Source organism: Phascolarctos cinereus, unplaced genomic scaffold, assembly GCF_003287225.1.
Source record: "Phascolarctos cinereus isolate Bilbo 61053 unplaced genomic scaffold, phaCin_HiC Scaffold_5;HRSCAF=322, whole genome shotgun sequence".
NCBI lineage: Eukaryota > Metazoa > Chordata > Mammalia > Diprotodontia > Phascolarctidae > Phascolarctos > Phascolarctos cinereus.
The window spans coordinates 408,591,420-408,610,423 of record NW_027555958.1 but is presented as its reverse complement, the minus strand read 5'-3'; the positions used below and the strand labels follow the sequence as shown (position 1 = coordinate 408,610,423).

General features: G+C 42.5%; 1 protein-coding gene across 2 annotated transcripts in view; it reads left to right on the top strand.

Moving 5' to 3' along the window:
- Positions 1 to 19,004, top strand: part of AXDND1 (axonemal dynein light chain domain containing 1) — a 116,323-nt gene that overhangs the window by 71,593 nt on the left and 25,726 nt on the right. For both annotated transcript variants that reach the window (XM_020984330.2, XM_020984327.2), the window contains exon 19: positions 9,267 to 9,475. In XM_020984330.2, coding sequence (XP_020839989.1) covers positions 9,267 to 9,475 — 209 coding nt within the window. The remainder of the gene's footprint in view (positions 1 to 9,266; positions 9,476 to 19,004) is intronic.

Genomic DNA, 19,004 nt, shown 5'->3' with positions numbered 1-19,004 from the left:
GCTGATTTAAACACTTTCTGAGCTTTTTTGGGTCTTGTGGCAATAAATTTGCAGCAGCTGGACTTCTAAAGCCCATTTCCAATGTCTCATTGCTGATTACTTGTGTAAATAGTTCAGGATTAACTTGCTTCAATTGTACACCATACCTTTCTTTCGTTATTTTTCTTTCTTTCTTTTTTTTTTAAACTAATTTTGCAGTGTATAGAGCACTGGCCCTGGAGTCAGGAGGACCTGAGTTCAAATCCGACCTCAGACACATAACGAGCACTAGCTATGTGACCCTGGGCAAGTCACTTAACCCCATTGCCTAGCCCCCAAAAACAAACAAACAAACAAACAAAAAAACCCACCTAATTTTGATCTTTGCCCTGACAAGTTGGTCGTCTGACTTTACATTGATAACTTGACTCAGGGATTAACTCCCACAACAATAACAAGTTGTTTGGTTTCTGTCAAAATGTAATCAGTTTCTTTTCTTTCTTTTTTCTCTTGTAGTGTTATTTGGTGCTTGTTATGTTCAACCCATACCAATTCTTTTCTCAAGAGAAGTGTTCATAATATAAAAGCATGAGGCTTCTGTGTCATCTACAAGTCTTTGGACTCTCTCATTCCTTTTTTCTGAACCTGACTTTTCCATATATTTCTTGCCATTCCCATTGTTTCCCACGTTTGCATTGAAGTCTCCAACTGTCAGAATGTTTGTTGATGATTTAATTTGGAGAATTTCACTACCTGATTGTAGCTCATTATTTGACATCCTAGAAATTCTGGCTATAGCAAATATATTTATATATATTTATTATTTATATAAATATTTATTTTATTTATTATATTTACATAAATTTATTATATATATAATATATGTTTGTATATTTATATTTATATATATAGCAAATAAATTAAAGATATAAACATTTAGCAAAGAGGAGACAAAATTATGTGTATTTGCAGGAGTCATGGTGGTGTACTGAGAAGATCCCAGAGAATCAGCAAAGCAACTAATTGAGATGCTAAATAGCTTCAGCAAAGTAGAAGGCTAAAAAATAAATTCACAAAGTCATCAGCATTTCTATGTAGAACTAACCAGAAGTAAATGCTAATGAGAAGCATTCGATTCAAAATAAATACAAAATATGTAAAGTATCTGGGAGTTAGTCTATACAAACTATCTAGAAGTCAATCTAGACACATGCGATATTTATATAAACACAACTATGAAATACTATCTACATAAATAAAAGATGACAAATAGTCAGTTTACGATATGACAGTGCAAAATAAAAAAATAGCGATACTACCAAATTGATTTACAAATTTAGTGCTATAACAATTAAATTGCAGGGGGATATTTGGATATTATTTTTTTCTAAAACAATAACAATAACAACAAACAAAATAACACAAAACAAAACAACAAACAAAAACAACAATAAAACAAAAACAACAACAAATTCATTTGTAGGAACAGAAGGTCTAGAATCTCAAGAGAAATAATGAGGGGAAGCATGAATGAAAGGATGCCAGATCTCAAACTGCATTATAAAGCAGTAGTCATCAAAAGTATTTGGTACTGATTTTTAAAAAAAGAAAAGAAATGTACTGATCAGTAGAATAGTCTAGATAAGAAAGACCCAGAAATAATAAAAAACAGTAGCTCAATGTTTGCTAACCCAATAACATAAGTGGGGAGGGGGAGGAAGGACTCCCTTTTAGACAAGAACTGTAGCAAAAATTAGGAAGCAGAAAGTAGATTTATCCAGCACCTTACCCTAGCATTTTACATTCAGCACTTAGATAAACCAAAGAGCAAAGGAGGCCTCAGGCACTTACTGTGTGAACCTGGGCGTGTCACTTAAACTCTGTCTGCCTCAGTTTCCTCATCTGTAAAATGAGGATAATAATAGTACCTATCTCCTGGGGTCGTGAGGATCAAACGAGATCATATTTCTAAAACTTTGCAAGCCTTAATGTACCATATAAATGGTAGCTATTACTAAGTATTGTAATGCATACATCACAACAATCCATGCATGAGTACAAGATCCAGATGTAAAAGGACACATCATGAAAATACTGGAATAAGAGGACATACCTCTCACCACCATGACCGAAAGAGGTAAAGGACACATAAAAGATAAAATAGACAATTTTTATTACAAAAAAAAAATTAAAAGTTTTTCCATAGAGTAACTATAGAGTATGGAAAATATTTGCATCAAGTATATTTGAAAAGGGTCTGAAATCTAAGTTTTGTAGGGAATCAGCACACATACATAACACCCAACTAATGTGGCCAAGTACAAATGGCCATTTAGAAACATACTCCAGGCCATTAATAGTAAGAGAAATTTAAATTCCAGACAAGTCTGAGGTTTCATCTCGTACCCCACAGATTGGCAAACTGACAAAATGGGAACATTGTCAACATTGGAAGGGCTATAGAAAGACAGTCAGCTCATGTTTGTTAAGTATCTACTGTGTGCCAGGCACTGTGCTAAGACAGGCATAGTAATATACTGTTGGTGAAGTTGCAAATTGTTTCAACATTTCTGGATAACAATTTGGAATTGTTGAGTCATTTCAATCATGCCCAACTCTTTGTGACCTCATTTGGGGTTTTCTTGGCAAAGATACTGGAGTGGTTTGCCATTTCCTTCTCCAGCTCATTTTACAGTTGAGGAACTGAGGCAAAGAGGGGTAAGTGACTTGCCCAGGGTCACACAGCTGGTGTCTGAGGCTTGATTTGAACTCATGAAGATGAGTCTTCGTGACTCCTGGCCCAGCACTCTGTCCTCTGCCACCTACCTGCCCATACCCAAGTTAGAATTAGATCAAAAAGGTGACTAAATTGTCTGTATGTTTTAACCCAGTGATTTTAATACTTTCCATATGAACCAAGGAAGTTAAAGACAGAAGCAAAGGTCCGTTACATACCACAATATTAATAATAATCTTTATGGTAGAAAGATACTTGGGAATGGCTTAAAAACTATGATATATGAATATAATGGAATATTACTATGCAGTGAGAAATGACAAATTCATAAATATGTGATAACAATAACCCTTAGAAAAGTGCTTTAAGTTTTACAAAATGCTTTACAAATGTTATCTCATTTTATTTTATTTTCACACTAACCCTGGGAGGTAGGTGCTATCATGCCCATTTTACAAATGAGGAAACTGAAGCAGCCTGGTTAGTGATTTGACTAGCTAATGTCCAAAACAGGATTTGAATTCAGGTCTTTCTGAGTCCAGGATCGTTCTAACCCCTGTGTCACCTAGCTGTGGTGAGATTTGGATGATCTGATGCAGAGTAAAATAAGAAGAATGAGAACAAGATACACAGCGATTACCGCACTGCAGTGAAAAGACCACCAGTTTTGAGTAACTTTTAAAATTGTTGTCTTTGTTATTGTTGTTGTTTGTTTTTCATTCTCAAAGAGGACCAATGACGTCAGGAAGGTGATGTCTCGACTTGCAAGTGAATTGGATGTAAGTGAGGCAGGGCTGTGCAAAGTCATCAGCCTCACTCCCTCCTCCAGAGCCATCTGAGTCCAGTGGCAAGATAAAGATCAGGATGACTAGAGATGGTGCAGGATGCAGTGGGAAGCCTTGGCCTTTTTTAAGCTAAGGTCTTTCTCAGGTCTCAGTTTGTCTGAGGCAACACCCATTCAATGATTAAGGCTAGGTAACAAATGAGGCAAAAAATGGCCTTTTTTACCTACTTACAAAAATCAGTCTAGGAGGGGAAGACCCTCATGTTTTCTGGCCAGAACAAAACATCAAAATCCAAACAATGACCGACCAAGTGAGGTTTGGGCTGGGACCTGTTGTTGGCCAATCAGTGAGAGCCAGAGTGATTTGGGTTGAAGGCATGGTTAAGTAGGTCCAATTGAATCCCAATGGGGCTTTATCAAAGCCTGGTTTTTTAGTGCTGTATTTCAAGAAATCATAAATGAAACTACATGGGGCAAAAGAATTAATTGTCCCAGGGTTTGGTTTTTTTTTTTAAATGACAGAATAAATAAGTAGGGAAGAGAAAAAAAAATCTAGCCTGTAAACCCCAAGATATCTTCTGTGTGGTTTCAGTGATCAAAATTTATATTCCTTTTGGCAGAGCACCCACAGCTAAGAATATGATTCCCTCTGTGGAAAGAGGAAGAGGAGGAAGAGGAAGGAGTTGAAGAAGGAAGGAAGGGAGGGAGGGAAGGAAGAAGGAAGGGAAGAAGGAAAGAAGGAAGGAAAAAAGGAAGGAAGGAGGGAAGGAAGGAGCGAGCAGCATTGTCCAGCTAGAACTGGCCAGTTGAATCCCCAGTGGGGCAGCTACTACTACTCATAGATTGTTGTTGTCCCTTCATTCTCAAAGAAGACCAATGACATCGGGAAGGTGATATCTTGACTTGCAAATGAATTGGTTTTAAGTGAAGCAAGGCTGTGAAAAGTCACCGGCCTCCTCTCTCCTCCACAGTGATTGGGTCCAGTGGCAAGATAGAGATCAGGACAACTGGAGATGCCCTGGATGCAGTGGGAGACCTTGGCCTTTTTAAGCTAAGGTCTTTCCCAGGTCTCAGTTTGTCTGAGGTAACACAGGCAGAGAACAGATAATGAAACATATCTCCCTTTTTCTGCAGAGAGCCTGGAAGGAGACAACCAGGGAAGAGAATCATATGCACTGTTAGATGTGTTCACAGTATGGAGTATTCTTGCTTAATTATTTTTCTTCATTTAAAGGGAGGGTTGAACCTTGGGAAGCTGGCATAGGAAGTAACTGTGACTAAAATAACTAAAGACTAAAAGTATAAATAGGGTAAGTTTTAAAAAAGGGGTCATTGCTGACTAAGAAGTAGGGGCTGGCACGTGCAGCAGTGATCAAAACCATCAGTCACAGGGGATGGATGCAGAGGACCTCCTGCACTGAATATAGTTGTGTATCCTGCAAGGGTTGTTAGTGTTCATTCCATCCTCAGGTTACCATGTTTCTATTTTATGTTTTCCTGTTGATCTCTCCTCTTAGTAGGATGTAAGCTCCGTGAGAACAGGAGTTGTTTTGTTTTGTTTTGTTTTCATTTTATCCTTTTATACTCAATTCCCAACATGGGTACCTTAAGTATGGTAGATGCTTTTTAAAAATTGTCAAATTGGACTGGCTGGTGAAAAATAATTCCTGATAGCCATTTTCTCTCCAATTGTATTTATCCTAAGTATTCTCTGTGTAAGATGAAGGACTTGAGGTGTTTGGAGGACCTTAAATAGCACATTTCTGCACCTTTCAGACGTATTTGTACTGTGATGTTATGTATTCTAGTGATCTGTCTACCTGTCTAGTTCCAAATTCTTGGCTTTTGGTTTCAGCTTTAGAGCAGACATACAGCACTACCTATTTGACTACTTTGCTCTATCAAAGGGAGAAAATAATGTCTGTTCTTGAGTATTTCATAAGGGTGGTATAAGGGTTAATGAATAATTCCTCTAAATAAGTATGTTATTTCAGTAAAGGTATATATCATTCTTAGTACTGAGTAATCCTACAGAAGAAGAAAAATGAAAAAATGGTGTCTTTGTTTACTCTTCTACTCCCCAGGTCAAATTTTTTTTGGGGGGAGCAGGGCTAGATTAACTGAAGAGTTGGCATGGTAGAATAGAAAGAGAATGGGCCTAAGAGTACAAAGACTTGGATTCTAGTGTTGACTCGTGCTGGACCCTGAAATTCCACTGTGATTATGACTTCCCCTTCTTTTGCCTGTCCCACCCTCACCCAAAATTTACTCTTCACCTCATTGTGACTTCTGGTACGTTAGCCCAATCTCTCAGTCTGTCTCAGAATTAACCTGGCTGCATGACCAATCTTCATCAGATGGTCAGCCACATTAATGTTTTATGAGCCACTGCCCTAGAATCCCTTGCCTTCCCACTTTATCTAACCCACCAATCCTTAATTCTTACTAAACTCTACCGTATGATTTTTCTTGCTTTAGTATTACTGGAAAAAGTCATGAAATGGAGATGTTTATACCAACTCCAAATTTATGAGGCATAACCTCAACAAGGTCCTCACTGCTTTCTAGTCCTTCTATTCTATTATTACCAAAAGCCAAGTTCATCCTCCACAAAGATTGTTCAATGCCCTTCAGTCCCCATCCACCACCCACCCCCTTACCTACAGCCAGTCACATAGCCTCCAGTATAAACTCCTTCATTTCTGCTTCCCATTCTTCAAAACTTCTTGGTATCCATCATCATTTACTCAATCCTTCTGTCCAGGCACAAAAGGAAAGAATCTTTACTTCTCATTGATGCTAATTCTTTTATTTACATTCTTGATTCTTTCCCCTCATGCCTTCAGCAATCATTCCCCTTTTCTCATGCATCTTCAGTCTTTCCTCCACCAACTCCTTCCCATTTGCCTAACATACTTAAGTCATCCCAATTCTATTTTTTTAAATGAGCCTTTTCTTTACTTTTATATCCCATTCAGATATTGCCCTCAATAAAATGTAAGTTCTTTGAGGGGAGGGATTGTTTCATTTTTGCCTGGCACATAGCAAGTGCTTAAGGATTTGTTATCCTTTCCTCTGTTTCTCCTTCTGACTTCCCTCTTTTTGTCAATGGCACCCAGTCTTCCATGATTGCCACCTCTTTCTTCTCTGTAGTTTCTCATATCCAATCTGTAGACAATCAGTGACCAGATCTTGTTACTTCCACCTCTGCCACATCCCTGACCTCCATCTTCTCTGTTTCTATTGTAGTCCAGGTCTTCATTAACACATGCACAGACTATTACAACAGCTTCTTAAGAGGCCATCTCATCTTGACCCCACCCTCTAATTCATATTATAGACTGCTGCCAAAATAATCTTCTTTATGCATAGATCTATTCATTTACCTCCTCTGCTCTTTCACTGATTTCTTGGTACTTCATGAGTCAAGTTCATTCTTCTTTTCCTGGCCTTCAAAATCATCCATGGCCTATCACTACTCTACGTTTCTAGCTTATCTCTTATAATTCTTCTCAGAGATTCCATTAAACTAGGCCACTCTCCATCCCCTAATCACATTCAGTGCTCCTCTTCTTCCATGCTTTTTCCAGTGCTGTTCCCTGTACCTAGAATATCCCCTTTGCTTGTTAAGTTCTTACCAATACTTCAGAAGTTCAAGTGCCACCTTCTCCATGATCCACCAGTCTCTAACCTTGGATCTTAAATAGCGCTTGATTTTGCACCTTTCTGACATGTTTGTGATGTGAGGTTAGGTATTCTAGTTATCTGTGTACACATCAAGTTCCCCTAGTACACTCTATGGTCTATGATCACAGGGACCTTCTCTAAACTTCATATTTCCCTAGGTACTAGCCTCTGCAAACAGTAGATACTTAATAATACACTAATGTACCAAAGACTTGTGATTCCATCAATGTGGGAACTCCTTTATCTATAACTTAGGTTCTTAATTACTGAGGCTTAGGGTGAGTTAATGGCTTGACCATGGTCACAGTTACCAGGTTCAATCAATCAGTCAACAATTTGCTTTGTGCCAAGCACTAGATCAAGTGCTAGAGATACAAGGAAAGGTTAAAAAAACGGTCCCTGCCCTCAAGGAGCTCACGTTCTAATGAGAGAGATACCACATAAACGACAGTGTACACACAGGATACATATATAGTAGAGATGGAAAATAACCACAGAAAGAAGGCACCCAGAAGGGGGATGGGGGTAGGAAAGACCTCCTGAGGAAGTGGGATTTGAGCCAACTCATAAAAAACCAGGGAAGCCAGTGGGTAGAGATGATGAGCAAGTGCATTCCAGGCATGGGGGAAAGCCGGAGAAAAGGCACACAGGTGGAAGATGGAGTGTCATGTCCAAAGAGCAGCAAGAAGGCAAGTGTTGCTGGATTGTAGGGGTGTATGGAAGAAAGCAGGGTATAAGGAGACTGGAAAAGTAGGAAGGGATGTTATTGTGAAAGGCTTTAAAAGCCAAACAGAGGATTAGAATCCAAGTCTTTCTAATTTCAAGTCCAGTGCTCAAACCATTCCACCATACTGCCTCTTAATGAGGGTTTGGTAAATTGAATAGGCAAGTTACTTAACCTCTCTCGGTTTCAGTTTTATCACCTGTAAAATGAAAGGGTTTGATTAAATGACATGTAAAGTTCTTTTTTTTGTTTGTTTATTTTTGGGTGAGGCAATTGGGATCAAGTGACTTGCCCAGGGTCACACAGCTAGTGTCATGTGTCTGAGGCTGGATTTGACCTCAGGTCCTCCTGACTCCAAGGCCAGAGCTGTATCCACTGTGCCACCTAGCTGCCCTGAGATGTAAAATTCTTTTTAGCTCTCCAACTTTAACATTCTTTAGTTTTCTATCTGTGAAATAAAGCTTAATCACTAGTATATAAAAGAGACACTTATCTGCACAATTGTGTTTCAATTTTATAAATCATATATTTTAATTGGGGACCTAGTCTTTGCTTTTAATGTAATTTTATTTTTTGTTACATTTTAAGTTCTGAACTGTCTCCCTTCCTCTCTCCCCACCCACACCTGAGAAAGTCACCATTTGATTTTATATATATATATATGTGTGTGTGTGTGTGTGTATGTATATAAATATATGTACATGTATATATTGTATAGGTATTCATACGCTGCATGCTTGCATACTTCTGTTTATCAGTCCTTTATCTGGAAGTGGCTAGCATCTTCCTTCATAGGTCCTTTGTAGTTGACATGAATGTTTATGATGCTCAGAATAGCTTAATTGTTCACAGTTATTCTTTGAACAATATTACTGTTACTGTATGCGATGTTCTCTTGGTTCTGCACATTTCACTCTGCATTATTTCGTGCAAGTCTTTCCATGTTTTTCTGAAATCAACCTGTTCATCATTTCTTACAGCCCAGTAGTATTCCATCACAAGCAAGTGTTTTTTAAAGAATATACCCTACTATGCTGATGTACCTTCCATTGCACTTCCTTCTGAGAAAACAGCCCTCTTTAAATGGCTGTAGAACAGTGCCTTTTATCAATGTCCTAAACAAACCTAGAGATAGGAAGACAGAAGCATCATATGCTATAGTGAGAAAAAGAGACTAGAGCTATGTTATGATGAAGCTAGATATTGGATTTAATTTCACCAAGCACCATAGCATCATTAAAGTCAGGACCCAAGGATAAATACATCTTCAACACCTAAATGCAATATAACTTTAACAAATTTTAAATGGTTCATCTGAAATCTAATCTTTTAAAATAATATTTTTCTTCCTACAGGTGAATGAACTCCATATAGCCATGATTAAGTGGATGGTAAATATGCTTATTTTAATGATACCTGACTATACTGATGAGGATTCTCTCCCAAAGACTGAACTAGATGCCAGTGAGGAGGAAGTTCGTCTTCATACAGGCATTGCTATGTTGGAAATAGAAGGCATGTCACTGGCAAAAATGTTGAGCCGATTCTCTATCTATATATTCAGGTAAAACTCTGATGATTGATTTTGTACTTGTAAAGATAAAATATACATAAAGTGACAGTGATAAGAGAGTTAACAGATTGGTAAAAGGGGAACAAAAATTTGCTGAAGAAAGTAATTCTTTAAAAATTAGAATTTGTCTTTAAAATTAGAATTAGAATGTTAATGACTCCACAACACACGAAGAAATAATAAATCAAAGTCAAAAGGCTGAAAAAAAATGAAATTATGAAATATCTGATAGGAAAAACAACTGGCTTGGAAAATAGAGGAGAGATAATTTAAAAATCATTGGTGTTCCTAAAGCTATGAAGAAAAAAAGAACCTAGACATCATATTTCAAGAAATTATAAAGGCCCAGATCTCTTAGAACCAGAGGACAAAGTAGAAATTGAAAGAATCCACTGGTCACCTCTTGAAAGAAACCCACAAAAGAAAACTTTAGGAATAGTGTAGTCAAAATACAGAACTCATAAGTCAAGGAGAAAATACTGCAAGCAGCCAGAAAAAATTTCAAGGACCATGAAGCGAGTTAGGATCACACAAGATTTAACAGCTACCATTATAAAGGAATGGAGGGTTGGAATATGATATTCCAGAAGGCAAAGGAGCTAAGTTTATGAACAAGAATAAATTAACCACAAACCTGAGTGTAATACTACAGGGGGAAATGGATATTAAATGAAAAGGAGGACTTTAAAGCATTCCTGATTAGAAGACCATGGTTGAATAGAAAATTTGACATACAAGTAGAAGACTCAAGAAAAGCATAAAAGGGCAGATATGAATGAGTGAGAAACCATGAGGGTCTAAAAAAAGGTTAAACTATTTACATTATTATATAGCGAGATAATATATGTAACCCATCAAAATTTTATCATTAGCAGGGGTTTTAGAGAGAGTCCCAGTGTTATCTTATTATTTTTAGATGATCCAAAATGAGGAATGGAAGGTTGGGGAAGACTAATGTGCTGGGAAAAGGGGAAGAGAAAGGAATAATGGGAAACATTATTTCACATAAATGGGGCATGCAAGGAAGAGTTTATACAATGGAGAGACAATGAGAGAAGATAAGCAACAACACTTGAGCCTCACTCTCATCTGAACTTATTTAAGGAGGAAAGAATACATATGCATAAATAGCTGGGTATTGAAATTCATCTTACCAAACAGAGAAGCAGGAGGAAAAGAAATTAAGAAAAAGAGAGGGTATGAGAGAAAAAAGAGAAAGATAGATTAAGGGATCAGAAGCAAAAACTCTTAAAGAGGGCACAGGATGAAAAAAAAAAGAAGGATAAGGATAATTGAGTAGGATGGAGGGAAATGCACAGCAATCATAATTGTGAATGTGAATGGAATGAACTCGCCCATAAAATGGAAGTGGATATAAGAATGGATTAGAAACTAGAAGACAACAATATGTCATTTACAAGAAACACTCTTGAAACAGGATATACATAGAAGTAAAAATAAGGGGCTATGGCAGAATCTATTATTCTTTAGCTGAAGCAAAAAAGACAGGATGGCATTCTTGATCTCAGGCAAAGCAAAAGTAAAATAGACCTAAGTAAGAGATAAACAGGGAAACTGCATTTTCCTAAAAGGTAGGTACCATAGACAATGGATTAGTATCAATATTGAACATATATGCACCTAATGGCATAATGGGATATAGGCAGAGAAATTTTTAAGGAAAGTTTATACTTCTACACACATGTCAATAAAAGAGAAAAAAATTGACTAACTAAAGAAATTAGAAAACCAACAAAGAAAAGATCTCCAATTAACTCCAAAATAGAAATCCTGAAAAGTCAAAGGAGAGATTAACAAAACTGAAAATAAAAAACCATTGAACTATTAAACAAAACTAGTGACCCGGGCCGGATCCTTCAGGTACTTCTCCTTCCTGGGAGCTAGGCTTCGGACGTCTCCGGACCCACCCTGGGGAAAAGATGGGCTCAAGGACCAGACAGGACGCGAGTGCGGTGTAAGATCTTTATTGCAGAGGACTCCCCCGATCCCTTGCTCTTAGCCCGTTATATACACTTACAAGAGCCCACCCCTCCGAGCCTCGTGAGACTCCGCCCCTCCCCTGTTCTATCCTAGAGGCGGAGCCACCCCGTAACCATCAGCTGAGCGTAACTCAGCAACCTACGGCCGGGGGTCTACCACGACCCTTCCTAGGAAGCCAGGGTCCAGGGCGCCCCTGTCAACTCCCCCTTTTTGTTTAAACAAGGACAGGGTTTTTCTTAGGGAGGGAGATGTCGGCTTTGAAGCTTTCAAGAGAGTGCCGCAGCACACGGAGCCAACAAGAGAAAAGGCAAGGGGCAATAAAGCAGACAAGGATCAGGAAGCCCGCACCATAGAAGAGCCAAAGAAGGAAATGCGAAAACCCCAAGTTATGTAACCAGCTGAAAAATTGATCAAAAGGGGAATCAGGGAAGAGATTATCCCTTGTTTGGCGGGTGACATTGCGAATATGCTCTAAAACAATGTCCAATTGACCAAGGCAATCTTCCATTTGCTCAAAGTCAGTCAAGTTCTTAATCAAAGGGTCAATGGAAGAGTTAGGATGAAGTGCAGTGACACACATGGGCGGTTGAAACTCATAAGAACATCCAACAGTGGAAAGCTTTTCGGCAATAGTCACCTCCAGCACAGTATCAGCTAACACTGTAGCCATGAGCTCAACCTTGTTTAACAGGAGACGATTAATCGTTGTTGCACAGTCCACGCTTGGGTGGTTTCTTCCATGAACTCCTCCAAATGCCGTGCTAGAAGACTCAGTTGATGGTTCACCAGAACGAGATCTAATGCTTCAGCAATATTTAGTGCAAGGTTGATGAGGTCGAGACCTCCCACCTCTCTCCGATAGCGGCGCAATAGGAATCTCTCTATAGGCGATTGCGCAAAAGGTTGTGTAGTTAACACTGGCACAAAGGTGATAGGCGGCACTCGAAGAAGGAGGACCATGGTGGCGTTGGAGGCTACGTCTGTAGATTGTAAGGTATTGGAGAACGATCCGTTGGAGCAGTGTACAGCGTATTCTGCAGAGGAGGGAGTGATGGTGCCATTACGACAGATCCAAAACATGTCACGATCCGAAGTCGTCTGGATGGTCACGTTAAAATCGTTACAGTGTCCTAATTGACCATGGCTGTTGCAAGTACGCCCTGCTGAAAATAACAAGTCCCACCACCAGTTCCGAAGAGTGCTGTTGTCAGATAGAGGTGCACTGTTATCCGTGAAATGGATCAAAGGTGCAAAGGCAGCAGCCAATTTCCACAGATGTGCATGGGCTATAGGTCCTCGAGGGCTTTGCACATGGGGTACCGGGGCCGCCAAGGACCCGGTTGTCCATCCAGAAAGTAGAGTTGAGTCCCGTTCACGTTCTCGCCATCTACTTGATGCCCTGTAGAACAGATTTGGAAGCCTACAAACATGTTAGGGGAAGGGGTGCAAAGAGGGAGTGGGGAGAGAAAAAACCCGCTAGTGACATTTTGGGTGTAACTATGGCTGCTGATGTTACTGAACCCGGAGTTGGTATGGTTCAGCCACAGTGAGTAATTTTGATGTCTCTGATAGAGCGTGCTACGCTGATGTTGTAAGACATAAAAATGTATATGGTCCCCTTTCCCTATCCAACCGTGGGGTCCATGCGGTAACTCAGTGATGGTATCATTTTCTACCTGAGCACAACCGGCGTGGGCACCTTTGCTGAGGCAAATGGGTAGTGTGGGACTCCTCATAATAATGGTCTTATTTTGTTCATGGGAGATAACTGGCCGTTCCACCCCTCCGCCCATGAGGAGTGAAGCATTGGAAACCACAACTAGGGGAACAGGATCCCCATTCCAAGTAACTGGACGTGGTTGGGGGAAGTGTCGTACTAGTGCCCAATAGGTATGCTCCTGGTTAAGGTTAGTCCAGGGCTTAGCAGTGTGATTTAGCTGTGCAACCAGGTGTTTCGCCGAACGCCCTTCGGCGCCGACGGGCAACCCCCACCCAAGGCCAAGACTAAGAATGGCCAAAGAGAAAACACAGTGGGAGATCCGCTTCCTATTCTCCTTCTTCAGCCTCCTGGATTGACGTCCGCGGCGTCCTCGCTTCCGCCTCCTTCTCTGCGTCCGCTCCTTTCGCCAGTTCTCTAACCCAGCGGACGGGAACCCAGCGACCTTCTCCATTCTGTGGAGACACGAATAGATAACCCTTCCCCCGGATAGTTACCCTATCTGGACCATGCCACACACCCTCAGGGTCTCTCCACATGACAGAAGCGCCTTGCTCCAGCAGCTCCTGCCGTGGGGCCAAAGACGGTGCGTGCACACCGGTATCACGTGGGCGAAAAAACCATTCAGCTCGGGTTAGGCCATCATCAGTCACTTGCAGGAAATTTAAAGCGAATAAAACCTGATCAAGGAGGGCCCTGGTGAGTCTGCCTGGGACTCCCCCTTTTTGTTTAACAAGAAGCTGCTTCAAAGTTTGGTGGGCTCGTTCGACAATGGCCTGTCCGGTGGGATTATGGGGAATGCCGGTCACGTGCCGTATGCCGAATTCAGCAAGGAAAGTCGCGAGAGAGCGCGAGCGATAAGCGGGACCATTGTCCGTTTTAATTGTGTGGGGGAGACCGGCTATGGAAAAACAATATAACAGATGAGCACGAACACTTGAGACATTTTCACGAGGTTGAATGGAGGCCATAAGGAAGCCGGAATAAGTGTCTATTGACACATGAATAAGAGTAGTTTGAAAATGGGTCACATCCATTTGCCACAAGGCATTAGGTGTTTGACCACGGGGATTGTAAGTCGGTATAGGGGGTGGTGGTCGAAAAGGAGCACAATTAGGGCAAGCTCTCACGATTTGTCTGGCTTGCTCTCTGGGAATGCCAAACATTGTTCTTAAAGTGCGAGCAGAAAGGTGTAATTTCTGATGAGCCGTGTAAGGTGTCATAAAGAATACATCAGTAGGGGCTTGTTGTAAAGCCGCATCCGCTACGGCATTGCCCTGATATAAAGGTCCGTATGGGCCTATATGAGAGCGGACATGAAGTATATAAATCGGTGTAGTTCGGCTCAGCAGGTGCTGCTGCAATCGCTGAAAGAGCGGGAGGACGGACGAAGGTGACCGTGCCAAGGCAGCATCAGGTAAATGCTGGAATGCATGATAACAATACATACTATCTGTGATAAGATTAAAAGATTCTTTTGCTAAGAATTCACAAGCGCTGATAATAGCTGCTAATTCATTCTGCTGAGCAGAATTGTAGGGGGTAGCATACACTTGTAAAACCTTCCTTTCTGGGATGTAAAAGGCTGCTTTTAGGTGTTTTGTGGCGTCTGTGAAACATTTGGTCCCTGCACTGGTTCTGTAGCTATTATAGTGCTAGGACGTTGAAGGGGAACAGCTTGCCACAGACGTAAAGCTGGGGGTAACGTTAACGGTAGAATGGTGTGGGTAACAAGTAAGACCGCCCAAGCTTCGCTAGTTAAAGCGAGCTCCTGTAGCACCTGAGGGGTTATATTAAGAGTTATAAGAGGTTCCTTACCGCTAACCCTTCGTGCCGTGGCACTTGCTTTTAGCAGCAAGTGAGCTTGGGTTTCCATTCTATTAGGGAGTGCTTTTTTGTCTCTGTCTGGATAAACCCACATAAGCGGTCCGTGCTGTTGATAGATCACTGCCAACATGCCTTTATATTCATCTTGTAAGAGAGTGACGTAGAGGAGGGTTTGCAAATCTCTACGTTGTACTTGCTGTTTACACTGATGCTGAATATATTGTATTGCTTCGAGGGCACTCGTGGTCCATTGTCTGGGAGAAGTTAAAGCAGAGGGCCCTTTAAGACAATCATAAAGTGGCTGCATGACAGCATCTGAGATAGGGACCACTCCTCGAAGCCACTGTATGGCACCAATCAATCTTTGAAAATCATTGAGTGTCTTTACTTTGGAAGTATCTATTTGAGGCCATGGACGATAAATGGCAGTCTCAGTCACTCGGTGGCCTAGGTATGAGACTGGATCGCCCTTTTGTATCTTCTCAGGAGCCACTTCTAAACCTGCTCGTTCTAGCATTCCTAGGCATTGTTGTAACAAAATCTCCGTTTCCTGTGTATTCGGGCTGGCTAGCAAGATGTCGTCCATGTAATGGATGATCATTGCCTTTGGATGGGCCTCCCATAGGGGCTGGAGAACGGCCTGTACAAAAGCCTGACACATGGTTGGACTGTTAGCCATCCCCTGAGGGAGGACAGTAAACTCAAAACGGCGATAAGGCTCTTGAAAATTCGGAGATGGAACAGAGAAGGCAAATTTTTCTGTATCCTTCTCTGCCAAGGGAATGCTGTAAAAGCAATCTTTTATATCTAAAACTGCAATGGCCCAATGTCGGGGAATCATACTAGGTGTGGGGAGCCCAGGTTGTAAGGCACCAAATGGGTATAAGGCCTCATTGACAGCTCTGAGATCAATGAGCATCCTCCACTTTCCCGATTTTTTCTTAATAACAAACACAGGTGAGTTGTAAGGACTCTGCGAGGGCTGCACATGCTTGGCCTGTAGTAGACCGTTTACTATATTATTTAGGGCCTCAATTTTCTCTGTAGTTAGTGGCCACTGGTCTATCCAAATTGGTGTTTCATGTTTCCACTTAAGGGGAATGGGTTGTGGCCCCCCAGTGGCCCACATTAGTTTAAAGGGTCAGTAGTCAAAACAGCTCCCATTTGCTCCAAAATGTCACGCCCCCATAAAGCTATGGGCACTCCTGTAAGGCACATAGGACGAAAAAACCCATCCTGTCCCTCACTGTCCCATCGGAGCAGTCTAACAGATCGCATCCCAACGGCTCCGCCGCCTACTCCTGTCACAGAGCCCCTAGGTCCTAGCTCCCAAGCTTTGTCCCATTCACTCTCAGGGATAACAGAAATATCTGCCCCCGTGTCCAAGAGGCCTGTGATTAGTCGCCCCTCAACCCGCACCTCCAATTGGGGTCTGTCCTGTCCTATACTTTGTGTCCACGCCACCCAATTCTGTTGTTTCTGTGGGGCTAAGGGAAGAGAAGCTGCGATCGGCTGACCTGGCTCAATGCGTATTGACGTTGCATGAGGATTGGTGAGAAAAATGTGTTTCTGGCCAGCCTTCTGCACTTGGGTATGTACTATGACATCTTTCATCCGTGACGTCCCAATGATTAATCTGGGCTCAGTGGCCATCCCTATTTCCACTGTACTCGTTGTCCATGGTCCCAATGTTAACGTTTGGACAGGGTAGAGTATATTACCGCCCGAGGTTGTAGCTGCGGGTGTCCCTTCTCGGGCTAAGGCACCCGCCGTTCGTTTCCCTGCGGTTTCCTCTCTTGCCTTCCTGGTTGCCTCTCCTGTAACCCCGTACGTCTTTCCTTTCTTCCCTGTCTACAATACTTCTTAATATGTCCCGCCCTTCCGCACTTAAAACAGCGGACTTGTGGGGCACCCTGGGTACACTGACTTTGAAAATGACCTGCTTTCCCGCAACGGAAACAAGTCCCCTTTGCTCTAGTCCCCGTGTTAACTGCCTGCGCTGCAGCGAAAGCCTCAGTCAGTACCTGGACCATGCCTGCATCAGGTAAGGGACCTTCCTCCAGGCAGACATCAATGCATTCTTCCCATGTGGGGTCTGGTGGTAACTTTGACAACAACCCTCGTGACTGTTTAAGTCCTTCTTTGAAAAGCTGTATCAGCAGCTTTTGGGCAACATCTCCTGCTCCATATCTCTTTTCCACAACCTCTTGTGCTCGGGACGCGAATTCCATGGCACTTTCTTTTGGCCTTTGCACGAGTTTGTTTAAAGGAGGTTGCGATTTCTCCCCTAGTCTATCCAATGCTTTTAGCGCCACTATCTGAGCACCTTGTATGACAAGGTCTGGGAGTAAGAGCTGTGCCTGCAGCCCAGCATGCTGGCCATACCCAGTTAGCATATTAATGGTATCTTCTACATTCTGAGGGAAATTAATCTCCGCCCAGGTCCTAGACTCTCGGCGTCTATACGCCGACCAGGCGGTGTAAGCAGCACTCTCCAATACAGCAGACATAATTTCATCCCAATCCCCTGGGGTCCAAGCGGCCACAGCCACAGTAGATTGCAACAGCTGCTTGACATAAGAAGAGCCTGCTCCATATAATTTTACTGCCTCTTTCAAATCTTTCATGAACTTGTAGGGCACTGGTCGGTGAGACCGACCACCTCCTCCGGCACCTCCCTGGACAAAAATTGGGAATTCTTGTCCCCACTCTTTCCAGTCTACTACCTGCCCATCCCTGGCGGCCTCTCGCAATGAATGCTGTAAAAGTGAGGCCTGCGGGGCCCGTTCATTCTTCCCTCTTTTATCAAGCCGCATTTGGTTTATTTGGGCCTGTAATTGCTGTATCTGCATTTCTAACTGCGCCACAGGCGGAACTTCCTCTGTCTGGAATTCTAACTGCGCCACAGGCAGAACTTCCTCTTTCTGAAATTCTAACTGCGCCACAGGCGGAACTTCCTCTTTCTGCTGCCAACGTGGCACATACGGGGGGAGCGGCTCCGGAGGGAGCGGCTCCAGACTCGGCCATGGTGCAGACGGTATTTCAGGGGGCTTAGGAGGCTCAGGCCATGGCTCCTCTTGACCCTCAAGGTCTTGTTCCCCTCCTAATAAGGATGCTCCTACTTGTGTCTCCTCCGCTACTATTACCAGCGGAGGGCACGGAGAGAGGGCGAAAGTCACAATGCCATAAAGAGTAAAATCCTCTGGTGTTAAAAACCCTGGTTCTGTCTCTGCGTAGGAGGACATCTGACTCCCAACTATTTTCCATCTTTGATAATCAACCCCTTGGTTCTGTAACCACGGAGACACCACTATAAGCTTTTCTACCCATTCCTGACAGTGTCTCAGCTGTATTTTTACCCCATTATCCCTACAAACCTTATACTCTTGTAGGACTAGCACTCGCTTATCCTCCGGCTTAATTCCTTTACTGTATCGTGCTCCCATCTTTCCCTCTATGCAGCCCCGATCTGCATAGGCTGTCGGTCCCTTCCTCTCTTTCACTGGAGAGAGGGTACTTACCCGTACCTGGCGGGGTCGCCGAAGAGGAGTTCAAGTCCCTGTTCGGGCGCCACTTGACCCGGGCCGGATCCTTCAGGTACTTCTCCTTCCTGGGAGCTAGGCTTCGGACGTCTCCGGACCCACCCTGGGGAAAAGATGGGCTCAAGGACCAGACAGGACGCGAGTGCGGTGTAAGATCTTTATTGCAGAGGACTCCCCCATCCCTTGCTCTTAGCCCGTTATATACACTTACAAGAGCCCACCCCTCCGAGCCTCGTGAGACTCTGCGCCCCTCCCCTGTTCTATCCTAGAGGCGGAGCCACCCCGTAACCATCAGCTGAGCGTAACTCAGCAACCTACGGCCGGGGGTCTACCACGACCCTTCCTAGGAAGCCAGGGTCCAGGGCGCCCCTGTCAAACTAGGAGCTGGCTTTTTGGAGAGAGCAATAAAATAGGTAAACCACTGGCTAATTTG